Consider the following 20660-nt stretch of genomic DNA (forward strand, 5'->3'; position numbering starts at 1 on the left):
CCCTACGTTCTATCGGCATCGAACATGTCACCCTCCCTAGGAAAGGGGGTAACCTCGGCAATTTATTGTTAAAACGAGAGGCTGCCTGGAACTTTAATTTCCTTTCGGTCTCAACTTAGATTTTGATCTGAAGCCATTCTTGTGATTTTGCAGGCCTATGTAGCCAAATTCTGTCGATGATCGTATGCTATCCATTTGTTTTTTTGTATGTTTTCTTGATCTCAGGCCACACCCAGCCATGATTTGACCCCTGTATGTGTCCTTTGACACCATATAATCTAGTCACCCCGCAGTGTTTGTCATTATACCCTGATGAAGACAGCTTGTCTGTTTAAACGTTGGATATTAGGTTATTATGTCTGAACCCCTAGTGTGCGGCTCTCCTTTCATTTGAAGTGTTCTACTCTGCTCACCTACACTTCTAGATCGAACTCCCAAAAATAACATGGTCGGTCAAGTAGAACCTTTATTTTGAATGGCGATTTTCTGCATTCATCAAAGTCCCATCAGGTAGCCTGACTTCATGTGTCCACGTAAACACGATTAGGGAAATTGTTCTTCTTGCAAAATATGTGAACATTTTAAAATCAAACCATTATAGTCATCTGACTACCCACAATAAATCGTATTGTGTGCATGTAACCGTACTTATTATATAGAAAGAATATGGAACATCTGCAGGGAAGCACAGAACTGGGATAATCTGATGGTAAACGTCACCCGCTGTTGGTGACTGGCCACATGTAGCAGAAGCAAGTCATACCGAGAGACTTACAAAACTGTGGTACATATACAGAACATAACACAACCCACCACAAGGGTCCCGCTATCACCACCACAATCTACACTTCACCACTGAAAAAGCAAGGGGAGTTAAGAGTTTATTGGTTTGATAAGAGGGGTAACTGGACCAAGTGTAACATTGTACAGTACATACGTCAACGTAAACTGCTGTTTGAATAGAATTGCTTGAAAAATAACATTGTGTCCCACACCGTAAAGCCTAGGCCTTTGGTACGTTTATAACAATAACTGGTACTGTAAGCACAGAACGACATTGAGGTCAGATCATGAAGTAGACACTAGGATGAGATAAAGAAGAATTGGACAGGAAAGAAATCATAAAAGGAAACCAGAAAGTGCACAACATTCTAATTTAGAAACCCCTACTCCCAGTGCAAATACACTTCCTGAAAGAGCATTGTGATTTCTGACATCACCGTCTAACCCCACTTTACCCCATTCTAAAGAAGCTGGAATCTTTCAGAGTGAATGTAAGGGAATAGGTGTGTACGTATATAATAGATAGAGGGTGTATATATTTTAGTGTGGCAGCTCGTGGGGCATCAGCTTGTAGTGGGAGCCACAGGAGGGACAGCGCTGAGCCTCGCCCTGATGAAGCCAGAACCACACCACTGCTGTGTTATCCTCCTCACCTAGAGATGGAGAGAGGGAGAGGGGAGAGAGGGAGAGGAGAGGCAGAGAGAGTGTTTGAAGGAGAGATTAGATATGAGCAGAGACTACAACAATCAGACAGCCAAGACAAATGAGAGTGGAATGGCTTCTGGCAACAGAAAGCTACCAGACAGCTGTTGAAAGACTAATATGAAGCCAGTCACGTACAGACACAGCCCACAATCCTCTTTGTGGTGATGGAGGGCACCAGATGAGGGTCAGCCTTGGAGCCAGCATACTCCTTGGGTTTCAGCATGCTGTAGGGGTCCTGGAAAAATTCAAACAAGGCAGGTTCAGTAATAGACTTATACAGTATGAGAGAGTGAACTACAATAAGGGCAAAGCCCACTAAGAAACCTTGTAATGATCCTAGCTAAGTTAGCCAAGTAACATCAAATCATATTTTGTCACATGCTTCATAAAACAACAGGTGTAGACTAACAGTGAAATGCTTAATTACCATCCCCTTCTCTCAATGCAGAGAAAAATAAGAGGTATACACAATAAATAACAATAACTTAGCTATATACACACAGGGTACCAGTACAGAGTCAATGTGCAGGGGTCCGAGGTAATCAAGGTAGATACAAAGGTATGTGGACACCCCTTCAAACTAGTGGATTCGGCTATTTCAGCCACACCCGTTGCTGACAGGTGTATACAATCAAGCACACAGCCACCCAATCTCCATAGGACAAACTTTGACCGTAGAATGGCCTTACTGAAGAACTGACTTTCCACATGACACAATCATAGTATGCCATCTTTTCAACAAGTCAGTTTGACAAATATCTGCCCTGCTAGAGATGTCCCGGTCAACTGTAAGTGCTGTTATTGTAAGTGGAAACGTCTAGGAGCAAAAATGGCTCAGCCGCAAAGTGGTAGCCCACACTAGCTTGTTCTCTGGAGTGAGGAATCACGCTTCATCAGCTGGCAGTGATGTGGACACCGAGGAAGATGAAGCTCTCAACATGCTCCACTACAGCCTCGTCGATGTGGATGGGGGCGTGCTCGGCCATCCGATTCCTGTAGTCCATGATCAGCTTCTTTGTCTTGCTGACATTAAGGGAGATGTACAGTGAGGGGGAAAAGTATTTGATCCCCTGCTGATTTTGTACGTTTGCCCACTAACAAAGAAATAATCAGTCTATAATTTTAATAGTAGGTTTGTTTTAACATTTAGCTTAAAATGTTGAAGCTATTATGTGATTTCTTCACATTTTAAGCGCAGCAATGCGCACATGGTAGTAGGCTATAAGCGCGAATGTTCCAAAATCCAATCAATTAGCGGGAAAACACGTCTGGAAAGTGAAGGCAAATGCGATTTATGCATGTAATGCTTTATTCAAAAGGTGCGTATTTATGGTGACCAATATCTTCCCCAAACTTAACTCATGCGCAGCCTATGTATACCTGTTAGGCTCTACCGGTTATAAAGCAGACTAATGTGCTTAATTTTAAGGAGCTATTTGGCCACTTTACTTGTGATATAAACCTTATCAAAACATATAGGCCTATGGGCTAAGCTACAAGCTAGGATTTGAAAAAGGCATTTGCTATTCCTTGTCTTACTGCACAAGCTGGGTATCATTCACAAGTTACAATACATGATCCACGTGATAGGCTAATATTGTCACCCATCAAACTATTATTCATTTAATGTCTTTGCATATACTAGATAATAAGTGTGAAATTAGTTTTGATTTAGAACGAACCATTATCATGCTCCGGTCTTGGAACAGGGGCATGAGAAGGACAAAACATGCCAACTACACACTTAAATGGCGAATGGACGCTTTTCCCATGGTTCATTTTCATGCCATCCAGGTAGGCTATACTCCTGTTGTAAAGCGAAGTGATGTGCTTAATATTAGGAGAGTTGATAAATAGTAGGCCTACAGAAATCTGATGGAATCCATCAAAACTCTGTTGTTCTCTCACACATAGCCCATAGAAATGTAGCACAACATGAGCTCATGGGCGGTCATGAAGTGATTGATTAGATTTTCGATACGATTTTTATTCGTGTCAGTGATTAGAGGGAAAATGGAGTGCTGAGTACCAGGCAGTTGGCAAGTTCGGTAATGACCATCAGCAGCATTAGAGCTTGGAGAAGCCTAATTACCGTGACTAAACAGTCACGTGGAATTTGACTCGTGACCGCCGGGCTTGCAAACTATCAGATTACAAATGGAAATCCAGCTGCGAGCTGCCCAGTGACACTAGCAGAGCCTGCCGATATGGGATTTTTGGGAACGACACTGATTTTCAGGGAAGCAAAAGTTACCTCTATACAGTGCCTTCAGAAAGTATTCGCACCCCTTGACTTTTTCCACCTTTTGTTACAGCCCGAATTTAAATGTATCACATTTATATCATCACTGATCTACACACACTGCCCCATAATGTCAGCGGAATTGTTTTTTTTTAGAAATTATATACAAACAATTAAGCTGAAATGTCTTAAGTTTTCAACCCCTTTTATGTTAAGCCTAAATAACTTCAGGAGAGAAAGTAGCATTTTTTTTGTTGCAAATTGCATGGAGTAACTGCTATCTTTACACCCCACATACAATTATCTCTTATCTCCCTGCTAAATTTTAATTATTTCACCACTATGGCCTATTTATTGCCTTACCTCCCTAATCTTACTACATTTGTACAAACTGTATATATATTTTTCTATTGTGTTATTGACTGTACGTTTGTTTATCCCATGTGTAACTCTGTTTACAACTCATCATATCTTCAAGCTGCATCATGTTATGGGTATGCTTGTAATTGTTAAGGATGAGTTTAAGGATAAAAAAAAAGAAAAAAAAGAGACAAAATCCTAGAGGAAAACCTAGTTCAGTCTGCTTTACACCAGACACTGGGAGATTAATTCACCTTTCAACAGGACAATAACCTAAAACAAAAGGCCAAATCTACACTGAAGTTGCTTACCAAGAAGACCGAATGTTCCTGAGTGGCCGAGTTACAGTTGACTTAAATCTACATCAAAATATGTCAAGACCTGAAAATGGTTGTCTAGAAATGATCAACAACTAATTTGGCAGAACTTGAAGAATTTTGTTAAGAATAATGGGATATGTTGCACAATCCAAGTGTGGAAAGCTCTTGGAGACTTTCCCAGAAAGACTCACAGCTGTAATCACTGCCAAAAGGTACTTCTACAAAGTATTGAATCAGGGATGTGAATACTTTCTAAATACACTATCATTTGGAAGGTAATTTCATGACCTGTCAGAACCACTTGTCAAACAAAGTTTAAATTTTTATTTTTTAATTTTTTAAAACACATTTTATACGGGTTATTCTGATATGTACCCTAGAGGTCAAAGTTCTGTGGACCTGAACATTCCGAAAATGTGTCTGATTTAACTGTGACTAATCTTTCCAATGATGTATAATTTTAAAGGGTATAAGTGAGCAATAACTTGGTGGAAACTGACATTGTTTGTCATAGGGTAAAATCTCTATGGGGGGGAAAATGTATGGAATGGAGGGATGAAAGAAAGTGATAACACAGCAGTGCAGCAATGGTAGCTTTCTATCACATTTTTCAACTATAGGGACATAGACCTTAAAGCAGCAATCAGCATTTGAAACAATAATGTGGTTTCCTTGCCTCTGTTTTGGTAAAAAGCTGAGTGATGGGCCTGGAGAAATGTAACCACTCTCAAATTTATAGAGCTAGGGGATGCAAGGACTGAACATCCAAGATATCTAAATTATTGTTTTAAGCATGTTTAGAGGCTATATAGGCCTAGTGTTGGTTTACAATGGAGTAAAAGCTTATATTTTGGCTTCTGATGGGGTACGACAACTGAAATGTATTATCATGTATTATCACTTGTGAATGATACCCAGCTTGTGCAGTAAGGCAAGGAATAGCAAATGCCTTTTTCAAATCATAGTCACACACCTTATGTAGCTTAGCCCATAGGCCTATATGTTTTGATAAGGTTTATATCACAACTAAAGTGGCCAAATAGCTCCTTAAAATTAAGCACATTAGTCTGCTTTATAACCGGTAGAGCCTAACAGGTATACATAGGCTGCGCATGAGTTAAGTTTGGGGAAGATATTGGTCACCATAAATACGCACCTTTTGAATAAAGCATTACATGCATAAATCGCATATGCCTTCACTTTCCAGAAGTGTTTTCCCGCTAATTGATTGGATTTTGGAACATTCGCGCTTATAGCCTACTACCATGTGCGCATTGCTGCGCTTAAAATGTGAAGAAGTCACATAATAGCTTTTCAACATTTTAATCTAAATGTTCTGATCTGTTGCATCAGCTTCAATGCTTTTTAAAGATTGATGTGAGTAGTTGTATTAATTTGGGATCTATCGCATCCCACAACTGTCCCAGAGTAGGTTTGGAATATTTACTTCTTGCACAGAAGAACAGTTGATTAAAAGCATAGGTCAACTTTTGTACTATTAGGGATAGTAGATTGATATTGGCTTTGCTTTTCGTTAGGCCTACTCATCTTGTTGGCTGATGAAAATTAGGCTAAATATGGAAACCTGTAACATTTTCAATATGGGCGCCGGAATTTAATTGAATTGTAGCCGACTTATGAGTTGAAATGCATTGGTTCCAATCTGAAGGAGCCAAGTGAATGAGGGGCTTCGGAGCACGGCAGCCGGGAATTACAATTATTATATTCAGCCCAAGGACACAAAAGGCATGGAATTTTTTAGAGGGCATTACGGGCACACAAGGGGGATGCTGCCGGGAAATTCAAGGGTCGGTGAAAATATCAAGTGCTTGTCAAATTGTGAATGAGCGTGATGGTGTGCAGCTCAACACAGAACAGCTGCATGTGTGCACTTCCTTTGAAATCGTTTGGAGAAAATATCCTTTCTATTTTATTCAGCTATGTTCAACTGTATCCCTCATACTATAAACTTAAAAATGTATGCCATGGAATTCTAAGCAAATCTTGTCTGCTAAATTAACTACCGTAGCCGACAGCCACGTGGCATAGCCATATCAGGGCCTAACATAAGGACAACTCCGCATGCTATTCTGTTCTTCTGAAATGTACTAAATTTTCTTCATATTATGTTTCTTTAGACCTGTGTAAAATAATGGATTTATTGTGATCGTGTAGAATATTTGACATCGATTTATTAGTTTTAAATGTAGATGTTCCAAAAAGGTCTGTGTCAGTAGCTTGTAGGCTATGCATGGAAGCCAGGAGATACTAAACATGTTTATGTTAATTAACGGTCAATTACCGTGAGACAATCACCGGCTGACAAAAGTGTGTGACCGCCACAGCCCTGCCACATCTGACGAGAATCAGAGCCGGCGTAGTAGGATTCAATCTTAGTCCTGTGTAGACACTGTCTGTTTGATGGCTCTGAGGTCGTAGCAGGATTTCCTATAAGCGGTCGGATTAGTGTCCCTCTACTTGAAAACGGCAGCTCTTGACTTAAGCTCAAGGCAGATGTGGCCTGTAATCCATGGCTTCTGGTTGGGATATGTACGTACGGTCACCGGGGACGACGCCGTTGATGCACTTAAAACCCTTGGCCAATACATTTACACAGCCCCATGGAAATCTAAGTAACATAAAATCCCCATCAAAATTTGTCTGTTAAGCTAGAGATATGTTGTTTTTGCATGGGCTGCGTCTCAATCCAAAACATCCACTGATATCACCCTTTCCGGTGAAAGATGGCAGAGCTTGAGCGATCTTCTCACAAAAATGTCTGTAGTGTCCAAACGGTTTGGCCTACAAAGTGTAATGACCACTACTGAACCACTTTAGCTCTAGGATGCCCACAAACCTCATGATGGTTAAAAAAAAGAAAGTATATATTGAGATATTTTAGGCACTAAACTAAGGGGATAAATACATGTAAAAAAAATAATAATAATAATCCTGATCTTTCTTATACATCTCTCATATATATAGGACACTTCAGAACAAACTTCCTTTGGATTTTTTGGGGGACTTATTCAATGCGTTTCTATTGGCTAATAGCAGTAATGCCAAATTCAATGTTTCATCCAATAATTTATATCTTTATACCTTAAGGGGTCTTAAAATTAAAACCGATCCTTGGTAAGACCAAAACAAATCCATATTTTAGCTTACAACAACCCCCCCCACCCAGCTTAGACTTGAGGGTTAATGAAGCCAGTGACTTATCTTGTAAACTCTTCAATGTTTTCAGATGAATCACAGAACCTATTCGTCTGTTAGCGAAAGTCCTGTAGCTTAACAGCCACTTCATGTGACCACTTTTGTATTGAGCGTTTCACTGGTAATTCCGGTTTGAGTTTTTGCTTATAAGCAGAAAACGAGAGGATAGCGTTATGGTCAGATTTTCCAAATGGCGTGCGAGAGCTTTGTACGCGTCTCTGTGTGGAGTAAAGGTGATCTAGAGTATGTATCCCTCTAGTTGTACAGGTTACATGCTGGTAGAAATGAGGTAAAAATAAACAGATTTCAGTTTTTCTTCAATTAAAATCACCGGCCACCAGGAGGACAGAGTTATGGTTAGATTTTCCAAAGGGAGGCAAATATCAGACCAGGGCAAATGCTGACAGAGAGAGCCAGATGGGAGAAGGAGAAAGAGTCGAAGATCACTGTCAAACTGATAGTGTGACCTAGCTGCCAAACTGACACTTGACAAAATACCAGCCATTTTACCTCAACACAAGCCCTTAACTCAAATTCCATTGCATTACATTGGGCCATTGGACGTCCACTTTAGCCTTTTTTAATTTATTTGATTGAATATCCGAAACATACAATATACTTGCAGTGAAGCCGCTCAACAACTACACACCAGTCATCCAACAGACTCCCATTTAGAGCGACACAGAAGCATCCAGGGTCAATGCCCTGCTCAGGGGCACATTGACAGATCTCCCACCAGCCCAAAAAACATGAACTCGACAAGATTCCCCCCCTACAGTTTCCCAATAGCTGTCCCTCAACCATCCGAGACCACTCCCACAGTCCCCACCCCAAGAAGAAAAAATAAAAATACAATTAATTCCATTCCCCATTTCTAAGAACCCCCCCAATGGACCAACAAAATGAACTAAAGAGAAAAGAGAAGAAAAACAACAAAACGCAAAGAAATTAAAAACATAAAGGACATCAAGGACAACTCAAATCCGAACAGCAATGCCAACTAAATATGTTTGAGTGCATGTCTGGCACTATTACGTGTGTGTCCGTGTATTTGAATTGGAGTGTGTGTGTACAAACACCTGCACGGCATCAGCCTCAGGCAAACCTGCATTAGCTGTAAAAACACTGCCCCTCAATGTCATTTAAAACATACTTTTTATTTTTATTTTTTACTTTGACCATCATTCTCTCTCGCACAGCAACTCCACTCCCATCTATCTCTGCTGGCCACCCTCTTTGGATTTCTACGGAAGTCGCAAGTTTACATACATCTTAGACAAATACATTTAAATGCAGTGTCACAATTTCTGACATTTAATCCTAGTAAAAATCCCCTGTCTTCAGTCAGTTAGGATCACCACGTTACTTTAAGAATGTGAAATGTCAGAATAATAGTAGAGAATTATTTATTTGAGCTTTTTTTCTTTCATCACATTCCCAGTGGGTCAGAAGTTTACATACACTCAATTAGTATTTAATAGTATTGCTTGGCCTTTTTGTTGTTTTGGAGCAGTGGCTTCCACCTTGCTGAGCGGCCTTTCAGGTTGTGTTGATGTAGGACTCGTTTTACTGTGGATATAGATACTTTTGTACCCGTTTCCTCCAGCATCCTCACAAGGTCCTTTGCTGTTGTTCTGGGATTGATTTGCACTTTTCACACCAACGTATATTAATCTCTAGGAGACAGAACGAGTCTCCTTCCTGAGCGGTATGATGGCTGCGTGTTCCCATGGTGTTACTACTTGCGTACTGTTGTTTGTACAGATGAACATGGTACTTTCAGGCATTTGGAAATTGCTCCCAAGGATGAACCAGAATTGTGGAGGTCTACAATTTTTTTCTGAGGTCTTGGCTGATTTCTTTTGATTTTCCCATAATGTCAAGAAAAGAGGCACTGATTTTGAATGTAGGGCTTGACATACATCCACAGGTACACCTCCAATTGACTCAAATTATGTCAATTAGCCTATCAGAAGATTCTAAAGCAATGACATTTTCTGGGCAGACAGACCAGTTCCATACCTCCTCCCGCTGCTGCCTCCATTTTTGGGGTAATGCTGTAATCAATTGGTTGCACTCTTGGATTGAGCAGACCTTCTCGTACAATTCTGGTAACTCCATGAAGGACATAAATGATATTGGGATGGTAGAGTTAACAAAAATACCCTTTCCCATAAATACAGGTATTTTATCAACCAGCACATTTGAGTTCAGCCATTATATTTGTGCTCTCTTTTAAGGGGGATGAAATTGTAGCCAGCTCTCTTGAAAAATAGATACTTTTTTCAAAATATCAAAATATAATTTTCAATCAATAGAACATGAGACAAAAACGCACATTTTAAACAATGGATGAGCTTTTCTTAGTATTCTACTTGAGAACCATTTAGGGTTCAAGTAAAACTTTTGAATAAGTGAAGCTTTTAGAGACTGGTTTTGTGCTTTCATATTTAATTATCTCAAACCACCCAATACATATTCATTATATAGATAGGCACGTTTTATTTTGTCTGGTTTAGCGTCCCAGATAAAGCTAAATTTGTTTTGCTCATATGATTTGAAAAACGAATCATCAGGAGTAGGCAGCGCCATAAGTAAGTGAGATATGACTGAGTTAATCAGGGCAATTTTTCCATAAATAGACAGGTATTTACCTCTCCATGGTTGCAGGATCTCATCATTTTCTATTGAAATTCATTGTGGAGAGCTTATTTATATATTTTGTGATATGAATACCAAGTATGTCTACTTCAGCATCAGCCCATTTTATAGGTAAACTGCATGGTAATGTAAAAGTTGTATTTTTTTAAAGATCCAATACATAATATTGTACACTTCTCAATTAGGTTTTAGTCCAGAAAGGTTATCTAGATCTTCAATGAGACATTGCAGGGATCTAGCTTGCGGACGTAATATAAAAACGTGAGTCGTCGGCATATGGACACCTTTGTTTTTAAGCCTTGGATTTCTAATCCTCTAATGTTATTGGATCTGATTTTAATAGCTAGCATTTCGATGGCCATAATGAATAGATATATGACAGCGGACACCCTTGTTTAACTCCTCTTGACAATTCAAAACTCTGAGAAGTAGCCATTATTTACTATTTTACACCTGGGGTTGCATACCACCCTGCATACCACTGTTGGCTTGCTTCTGAAGCTAAGCAGGGTTGGTCCTGGTCAGTCCCTGGATGGGAGACCAGATGCTGCTGGAAGTGGTGTTGGAGGGCCAGTAGGAGGCACTCTTTCCTCTGGTCTAAAAAAATATCCCAATGCCCCAGGGCAGTGATTGGGGACACTGCCCTGTATAGGGTGCCGTCTTTCGGATGGGACGTTAAACGGGTGTCCTGACTCTCTGAGGTCATTAAAGATCCCATGACACTTATCGTAAGAGTAGGGGTGTTAACCCTGGTGTCTTGGCTAAATTCCCAATCTGGCCCTCAAACCATCATGGTCACCTAATAATCCCCAGTTTACAATTTGCTCATTCATCCCCTGTAACTACTCCCCAGGTCGTTGCTGCAAATGAGAACGTGTTCAGTCAACTTACCTGGTAAAATAAATAAATACATTATTATTACCCATTTTCTAAGAGAATCACCTAAATTGAAAAAAAATCCAGGCATTTATGAATAAAATCTAGTCTTACTTTATCAAATGCCTTTTCAAAACCCGCTATAAATACCAGGCATGGCGTCTTAGATGTTTCATGATGTTCTATTATTTCTAGTAGTTGTCGTATCTCCAATGTATCATCCATGTAAAAAAAAAAAAAGAAGTCTGATCAGGATGAACAATACCTGGTAAAACCCTTTATTTATTTTTTTGAGTGCTATGCATTTCACTAGTATTTTTGCCTCACAACATTGAAGTGTAAGGGGCCTCCAGTTTTTTTTTTTTTTTTTAGATAGACGGCAAATAAAGACCCAGTCTGTGTCTTGTTTTTATAGAGAAATCAAACCTTCCTGCTGAGTACCTGACAGACTACCATTTCTATAGGTGAAGTTAAAACAAAGCTAACAAAAATTTTGCATATCAAAAAATGCTTGACATACCTCTACCAGCATGCCATCAAGCCCTGGGGTTTTTCCAGACAAAGGATTTAATGGCCTCAACAAGTTATTCCTCTAATTTGGCCTTCGCACTGATCTTTCTGTACATTTGTTAATTTTCTATTTTTTTTATATTATTTGGAAAGAATTCCTTACCGTAATCTTCATTCAGTGGGAGAAAATGAGACGGAAAAGATCAAATATAATAATTCGGAGAATCATAGTTGACTCCGTCTTCCCTTGTTAGTCTTGTCTCTTTAGACAGAAACTGATTTTTTAAATGATTGATAAATAAGGAATTGAATGACCTCTGAGGGTACATTTAAAAAGGTTTCCTAAACAATACGGGGATTGCTTAACCTATGTTATACTGAAAAATTCTATTATAAATTATTTTGTCTTATTTCTAACTAAGTTTTCCTCCAGTAAACTTTGATTAAATTTCCAATATCCCCGTCCACGTGGAAATTCTATAAGAGTTATGAGAAGGCCAATTAGATGATGATCCGATCGCATTCTGTCTCCTATTTTTTTTTTTTTATGCAAAATAGAAAGAGACAAGAAACTAGCTTGATTAAGTCTACTCTATCGCACATTTTTTAGTCTACAAATATATACTATTTCTAATGGGTCCATAATATTTGTGATTTCCTTAAGGGCACGGTGATGATAGTTTGTAGAGTGATTACCTTTACTGTCCATTGAGGTACTTAACACTGTTATAGTCTCCTACCATAATGATTTGATCATTTGTTGCCTGTAAGTTCAATAAATTGGTTTAAATGTTTTCGAAGTAGTATGGATCATCCTGATTTGGACTATCTAGATTAATGAGCCAAATCTCTTGTTCGTCCACTTTCATATTCAAAAAGATCCACCTTCCTTGCAAATCATCCCTGACTTGATTGATCCACATTGATCTACATTTTTGTTGATAATTAATATCACACCTTTTGAGATCCTTTGTCCATGACAGAAAATTATTTCACCACCCCATTTCTTTTTCCACACAACTTCATCTAAGGATGCAGCGAGTTTCCTGTAAATAGTATTTTATATTCCTTTTCGCCATGTAAAAAGTGATATTTTTTTATAATCTGCTAAACCGTTACAATTTTAACTGGCTATACTTATTTCACCCCCTTACCATACCTAGATACTATTCTCACTCTAAATTGACCATAATTATTGCTTGTAAAGTTACTGCCATCAGAGGTATTGTGACGGTCAAAATTAAAGCTTTCAAATGTCTGATATTTAGAATTCAAGAAATAGGTTCTAGCAATATTTGTTTTAAAAGCACAATTGTTGCACGACTGTACCTAACCATAAACATCAATGCCTTTCTTAAAATCAATACACAGAAGTATATATTTTTAAACCTGCATATTTAGCTAAAGGAATTCCAGGTTAGCAGGCAATATTAACCAGATGAAATTGTGTCACTTCTCTTGCGTTCATTGCACGCAGAGTCAGGGTATATGCAACAGTTTGGGCTGCCTGGCTCGTTGCGAACTAATTTACCAGAATTTAATGTAATTATGACATAACATTGAAGGTTGTGCAATGTAACAGGAATATTTAGACTTATGGATGCCATCCGTTAGATAAAATACAGAACGGTTCCGTATTTCACTGAAAGAATAAACGTTTTGTTTGAGATGATAGTTTCCGAATTTGACCATATTAATGACCTAAGACTCGCATTTCTGTGTGTTATTATGTTATAATTAGGTCTATGATTTGATAGAGCAGTCTGACTGAGCGATGGTAGGCACCAGCAGGCTCGTAAGCATTCATTCAAACAGCACTTTCGTGCGTTTTGCCAGCAGCTCTTCGCAATGCTTCAAGCATTGCGCTGATTATGACTTCAAGCCTATCAACTCCCGAGATTAGGCTGGTGTAACCGATGTGAAATGGCTAGCTAGTTAGCGGGGTGCGCGCTAATAGCGTTTCAAACATCACTCGCTCTGAGACTTGGAGTAGTTGTTCCCCTTGCTCTGCATGGGTAACGCTGCTTTGAGGGTGGCTGTTGATGTTTTCCTGGTTCGAGCCCAGGTAGGAGCGAGGAGAGGGACGGAAGCTATACTGTTACACTGGCAATACTAAAGTGCCTATAAGAACATCCTATAGTCAAAGGTATATGAAATACAAATGGTATAGAGAGAAATAGTCCTATAATTCCTATAATAACTACAACCTAAAACTTCCTACCAGGAATATTGAAGACTCATGTTAAAAGGAACCACCAGCTTTCATATGTTCTCATGTTCTGAGCAAGGAACTTAAACGTTAGCTTTCTTACATGGCACATAATGCACTTTTACTTTCTTCTCCAACACTTTGTTTTTGCATTATTTAAACCAAATTTAACATGTTTCATTATTTATTTGAGGCTAAATTGATTTTATTGATGTATTATATTAAGTTAAAATAAGTGTTCATTCAGTATTGTTGTAATTGGCATTATTACAAATACATAAAAAAATATATATATATATATTTTTTTTTTTAAATTGGCCGATTAATCGGTATCGGCTTTTTTGGACCCTCCAATAAATCGGTATCGGCGTTGAAAAATCATATTTGGTTGACCTCTAGTACAAATGTATTCTGTACAATATGTTATTATTCCCCAACGCCCCTATTCTGACAACTTCTCCCTGCTTGTTGTAAACATATATAAACATGTAGACAAGTACATAAAGAAACAAGAAACATAAAATTATAAAACAGTTTGACAGAGAGGTGAGAGAGGAAGAGAAGAAAGGGAGTGAGAAGAGAACGAGATAAGGTGTGTATGTACAAGCGAAAATGTAATTGAGTAAGTGTGTTTATATCCACTTCATTGTGTTCACATATTTTTACAGTTCCCATACTTTTTTCATAACCTGAAGTCCCTGTAGAATTTAGTACAGCCATGGTGTTATGGAGCCGTCACGGGAATAGCTTTTTGTCCACAATGAGAAAGGCTCGCTTACCCTTCTCCCTCTTGTCTCTGTACCGGATACAGTCTCTTACTACGTTTGTTTATGGAAATTGGTCATTGAGACCGAATGTGTCCCTTTAAGCTCCCTTCCCCTGACTTTGATCAGCTCCTTTTGTTGGTAGTGTTCAAATTTTGTGATTATCGGACGGGGACTTATGGTCTTGTCACTCTGAGCTCCAAGTCTGTACTCGGTGGAAAGTCACCTTGTTTACAGTCTCTATAGGAAGTTAAGGCGAATTGCATGAATTCTCTGATCACGCCCTCTGGATTATTGGATGAGTCCTCCGGAATCTCAGAAAAAAAGATTCACGCATGCTACGACTGTATGTCTAGTAGCGACTCCTTCACCACCCTGTTTTCCCTGAGTAGACAATCTATGTTGGATTCGTGGATTTTTACCTTGGCTGTGAGTGCCTTGTTCGCTCCTCGGAGCGTGAGAATTTCACTCTGGCTAAACGCCAAACGCCCCCTCAGACCTGCTACCTCCTCACACAACTTTTACAGTGTTGCATGAATTCCAGCCAGAGCACTAGCCTCTACTTCAACGGTAAGTAAATCGTCCGTGTCTGTAGATGAATCGGTTTCTTTTTTGGGGTTCGGGTTAAAGTTCATTTGTGAGGTAGTCGGATCTTTCCATGATGTAGTATGTTGTTCCTCCATGACGTAAAGCTGTTGGTACTCGTCTATTCCCCTCAGGATGTCCTTAGATTCCAGGTTTGCTTTTACTGCAACCAGTTTTCTGAAAAGATAACAATGAGTCTTTCCCACAACAGGTATCTGTAGTACAGCCAGCTAGTACTCGTGGAACCCATGCAAAAACACGTTTGGTATTCGTATTGAATTAATAGCCGTTTCATTTTAATCAAAACTAACAAACCGAGTGTTTTCCAGCATACAGTGTTCAGCTGCGCACTCTGACGTCACCTTGCAGAGTTGGCCTTTATTTTTTGATGCACATCAGTTCTAGCGTGTTAATATGCTTTATGGAAAATTGTCCCAACGCTCCCCCAATGCTCTGTCTAAACGCAAATACACCTTGCACCCGATAGTTTGAAACATTTGGAACTTATAAAAAACATTTTTTTTTTTTTAAATAGCAATTCCGCCACTGTTTGGGAGCACCTGCTGGGGCTGCACGCTACACCACCGCTTATAACTATAAGAAATCTAAGATGTCAAATAAATTATATCCAGCTCCAACTATGCATTTAGTTTGCCAACTAGATGTCAATATTAATCTTCTTGGTTACAGCAGAGACATTCAACCCCCTCCTAAATCAAGATCCCTGTTGCCTAAATTGTTTTGTGCGTCAATTTTTTAAAATAACATTTGTTTTTAGAAATAGCTCCCCTTGCTCACACATTCGTTAATACCCTATATGGTATGACGGTAGAATGACCCTAGTTTCTAGGCCAAGGGAGGGTCTCTTTTTTTGCTCTTCACGGCACCGCGAAGCTTATAGCACTTTCATTTTTTTACTTGACGATTTGGGCTCCCGAGTGACGCAGCGGTCTAAAGCACTGCATCAGTGCAAGAACCAGTCCCTGGTTCAAATCCAAGCTGTTTCACATCCGGCCGTGATTGGGAGTCCCATAGGGCAGCGCACAACTGGCGGTACAAGAATATTTTGAAGATAAATACACAACGCAGAGGATGACAGGACTAAAGACAAGAGTACTAAACTAAATATAGTACTAATGGTCAATAGGGAATTGTCAATGTAAATAGTTAGTCTTCAGTTCAACAGCTGTTTAAAATCTGTGGAATTTCACTCCTGAACTCAGAGCTACGTTCTGTACATCGAGTCTGGGACAGGATAATTGTTATTTGGTCATTGGCCCAGTTGTACTGCAAGGACTTCTGATTGGTCAACCCCAGGCTAGGGTGGGGTTATAAGTGGCATCCTGTCCTTTGTTCTGTGGAGAAAAACTGAGGACAGGGAAGACTGAAGTCCACTTTTCAGCATAGCATCTATGATTTGTCCTTCTCAAATAAATCTATTTTTTCTACCTGATTTGCTTTGGGGTCAGTGTTATTGAAGAATAACATCAATTGCTAACACCGGTGTAGTCCGTCATTGTAAATAAGAATTTGTTCTTAACCAACTAGCCTAGTTAATTTTTTCATTTAAGTTAAAGGTCTACCAGATGTTATTTTTTTCCAACATAGAAATGCCTAATTTGCACATATATGTTGACACTGGTATTGTGCTGGATGAGATAATGAAAATGAGGTTGAAACATGGTGGAGTTGCCCATTAACTTTCATATGAACAAGATCAAATGTTCCAGATACAAAAGATAAACTTACTGTATGCAGTTTATCAAAGTTGTTTTGAGTAAAGGCATCAGCATGCTTCAGTTTGGCTTGCCGTCAGCCAAAGTCAGCTAGGCGAACAAGTGTGTTCGCACACTCCCGTAAAAGACCTTTGCTTCAAAAACGAGACAAAAAGCAACAATAGTAAGGTTTGTCCACTGAGATGCCCTAGCTTCCTCAAAATAGTCAGAATTCATCTAAGAAACCTCAAGAAATCTGTCAATACTTTGACGTTTTTGCAGAGATCTTAGTCGTGCAATTTTACATCCAAGATGTTTGGTGCAGTATTTCTAAATGTCAATGTGCATGAAAACAAGTAGTCCTTCGTTGAATTGAAGATTTTCCTGAGACTTTGGGCATGTCTCAAGAAAAAAACAATTTGCCCAAAAAACCCTCAGCGAAGCCCAAAATGAACATAAACATAAAAATGTCATCCAAATATATGCACAAACTCTTCCGAACTGTATCGGCTGGGAAGCACGCAGACGCCTTAACACCTGCTTCCGACCGGAAACGTGGAATGGTCCAATGGAAATGCGAGTGCAATGTGAGAAGATGTGTCGTAACTTGGCTGGAGGCTGTGTTAAAGCCAGGTGCAACTTTGCTAAACTGCGTACATTAAGTGCATCTTTTGTACTTTAAAAATATAATTTCTCACTGGTATGAAAATGAAGTCCAAAGGTTTGCAAAAAGCCAGGATTAACATGTCTAACTAGTGATATACATATTATTCCCAGAGTCCATGTGTTTTATAGTAGTTAGTTTGAATAGAACGTGCAACCTTACTCCACCCCCCAATTCTATTGATTAACACGATAGCGGTACAAGTGATTGACAAATAAGTGTTGCGTTTCAGCCACCCCATATCAAAATGCATCGCTCAAATGTAGCTGGCTGTCTTCAGGAACTTGTCTTCTAACGAGTGGTGTAAAATATATTTCCAGTTTCCATGTGTTTTTTTAGTTGTGTTAATTTCAACAGCGCATACTAATTAATATGAGTGATTTATCTCCACTTGTCAAAACAGGGGGATTGGTGCAAATGCAGGTCATAAGGTGCTCTAAAAAATAAACAATAATATGATGAATAATGTAACACATGCATGTGTAGGTAACACATTTGATATTTAGGTTTTAAATATATCATGAACTGGTTCAGCATATTCATTGATTTAAACTGACCTTTGTTTTGACATTGGTCTATTTATCAAAGGTTGTTGTCAACAGGATGTTGCGACAGAGTAATTTTCAACCTGTTATAGGAATATACCTTTAAAACGTTCAACTAACTTCCAAAAGTATTCTACTTAATTATGAACAAAACTGCTTAATGATTACAAAAACGTGATGTGATTTTTTTATTTTGATGATCTACCAGAAACTATAAATAAACTGATTAGACTTACCCTGGCCTTGGGTTCTCGAGAGCTACACCAACGCTAGCGTTCTAACGTTAGTTAGTGCAATACACCTGACGTTAAAATTTTATTACAAATATTCGAAAATCTTTACGTACCGCGCCCTGTTGGGCAGCCTTCATAACGATCTTTTCCAGACCAGTGGCCTGCTCCTCGTCGGTGGGGATGCCTGAAAACATGTAATCATCAGTGTTTGCTAGCAAGCTTAACTAACTAGCTTATCAGCTAGCTGAAATGATTGGAATTAGCTAGCCAGCTAGCAAAATTAGCACTGGGCTACTTTCGCGCTAACAACACACAATAAAAAAGTCGACACTAAGCTAGAAGGCTAATGCACCATCTTTGGCTAAGGTAGCTATAAAGACAAAATAGCTCAATATGGAACATGGAAAAATGTACATCTGCTCAGTTAGCTACTTCATGTGAGCAAAAAACGGACGACATATAAAAAATATATATTTTGCTACAAGGAACATTTTATAACAGCCATCTATTACTATACTGTTAGCTAGCTCTGATAAATTGGATAGCTAGCCTTGCGCCATTGCCTGGCATCGCATGTCCTTGGCATGACATCAAATATGTCTAATATGATGCTTCTGCCCAAAAACTCAACATTACCGACTCACCTCCAGCAGCCATGCCGCGGGTGAGAATAGGGACCGGGGCGGCCCGGCAAGTTGTAGCGGCCCTGATGGACGATCGGAGCAGTAACCTTGCAGCCATTTCTCCTTCTGGTCGAAAATACAACTGGCAGCACGCTGATGACGTTTAAAATATTTTTACCTTCCTGCTTCTTCTTCTTCTTTGGAAGTTAATTGGCGGATCGCATCCAACTTTAAGGTGCACACACCGCCACCTACTGTACTAGTGTGTGATGCCATTCACGGCCTACCTACATTATATTCTTAGATACAATAAATCAAAATTGGGGAAAAGGAAAATTACCATACCACCTATTAGTACTCTATAAAAAAACACCACCCATTCCACTATTTAACCCTATCTAGTCCTTCTCCAGACCAATGGTCTGAGGGGACATACCACTACCACTCAACATCTCCTGCAGCTGTTCTGCAGTAAATCTTCGCAATCTCAAGTACTTCTCTGCCGCTGCCACTACAACCTCTATTTTCTGTGACTTTCAATTAATTTCTGCTGTACAATTAACAACCATGGCTATAAATGCTAAAAAGCCCATGTTACTGAAGCACATATTGTTCCCATTACTCTCTCTTGATCTCTGCCTACTCACAGGAATCTTCTCACGATCTTTCACCCTGTAACCATCTTCCTCTAACACTATTCATTGCGTCGGCATACAACACTTTCTGTGCTACTTTAACCCTGGCAACCTCAATCTGCCTTTCTATCACCGGACATCTCAAATCTCCTGCCCCATGATCACCCCCACAACTAACACACACAACTTTCTCCACCGATACCGCACTTTCCTTCGTCTCATGCCCTCTTGCACACTTCTCACATCTAGGCATCTCCCTCCTACACACTGCTGCAATATGCCCATAACCTTGACACCTACAACACTGTAATATTTTTGGGACATTAACTCTCACAGGATAACTGACACTTCCCACCGTGACCTTATCTGGTAACAACTCTGCATCAAAACACAGCATGACAGATGTCTTCTCCTTTTCCTCACCGGATCTACGTCTCATCAAGCGGTGGACGTCACAAACACAGAGAATCTTCCATTTCAACTGCTCCTCTTCAACACTTTATGCCACCCTTGTTATCACTCCATTCAACGGCGCCCGGAGAGAAAAGTTCCTGACTTTCTAGGGTGTTTTCCTAGCCAACGTGCTGAATTCTTCTGTATAAGCACTTTGTGACAGATACTGATGTAAAAAGGGCTTCATAAATACATTTGATTGATTGATCACTATTTCACTACCTTGGCCCTACCTGATCCGCTCAAAACACCTTGTAACTCTTCTGCAGTAAAATGTCATACACCCAAGTACTTCTCTGCAGATAGCATCACAAAATCTATCCTCTGTGACTTACGTTCTATTCCCACGATACTGTTGACAACCATGACCATGCACGCCAAAAAAACCAACCCTACTGAAACACATGTTAATCCTATCACTCTATTGATCTCAGCCTACTCACAGGAATACTCTTAAGACCCCTCACACTCTACTACTCTCCTTTCTCTCACAGTACACCTCTGATCTCCAGCAACATGGGTTTAGCACCTACAGCACCTACAGTTTACACACAACTTTTT

At 39.5% G+C, this 20660-nt stretch overlaps 1 protein-coding gene across 1 annotated transcript; it reads right to left on the reverse strand.

Annotated features, from left to right (window-relative positions):
* Positions 1-868: 868 nt before the first annotated feature.
* On the reverse strand, positions 869-19174 carry LOC129863790 (cytochrome c oxidase subunit 5B, mitochondrial). The gene is made up of 4 exons (XM_055936046.1): positions 19033-19174; positions 18502-18572; positions 1624-1723; positions 869-1436 (listed from the first exon to the last, which is right to left on the reverse strand). The coding sequence occupies exons 1-4, from the start codon at positions 19127-19129 to the stop codon at positions 1324-1326; spliced, it is 381 nt and encodes a 126-aa protein (XP_055792021.1). The 5' UTR covers positions 19130-19174; the 3' UTR covers positions 869-1323.
* Between the last annotated feature and the right edge of the window lie 1486 nt (positions 19175-20660).

The sequence above is a fragment of the Salvelinus fontinalis genome, chromosome 10, assembly GCF_029448725.1.
Source record: "Salvelinus fontinalis isolate EN_2023a chromosome 10, ASM2944872v1, whole genome shotgun sequence".
Classification (NCBI taxonomy): domain Eukaryota; kingdom Metazoa; phylum Chordata; class Actinopteri; order Salmoniformes; family Salmonidae; genus Salvelinus; species Salvelinus fontinalis.

Excerpts from the sequence above, each read along its gene's own strand:
- LOC129863790 (XM_055936046.1), bottom strand. The coding sequence starts at position 19,129 with ATGGCTGCAAGGTTACTGCTCCGATCGTCCATCAGGGCCGCTACAACT. Across the intron at positions 18,573-19,032 it reads CCGCGGCATGGCTGCTGGAG|GCATCCCCACCGACGAGGAG; the intron begins GTGAGTCGGTAA and ends ACATGTTTTCAG. Across the intron at positions 1,724-18,501 it reads AGGCTGCCCAACAGGGCGCG|GACCCCTACAGCATGCTGAA; the intron begins GTACGTAAAGAT and ends GAATTTTTCCAG.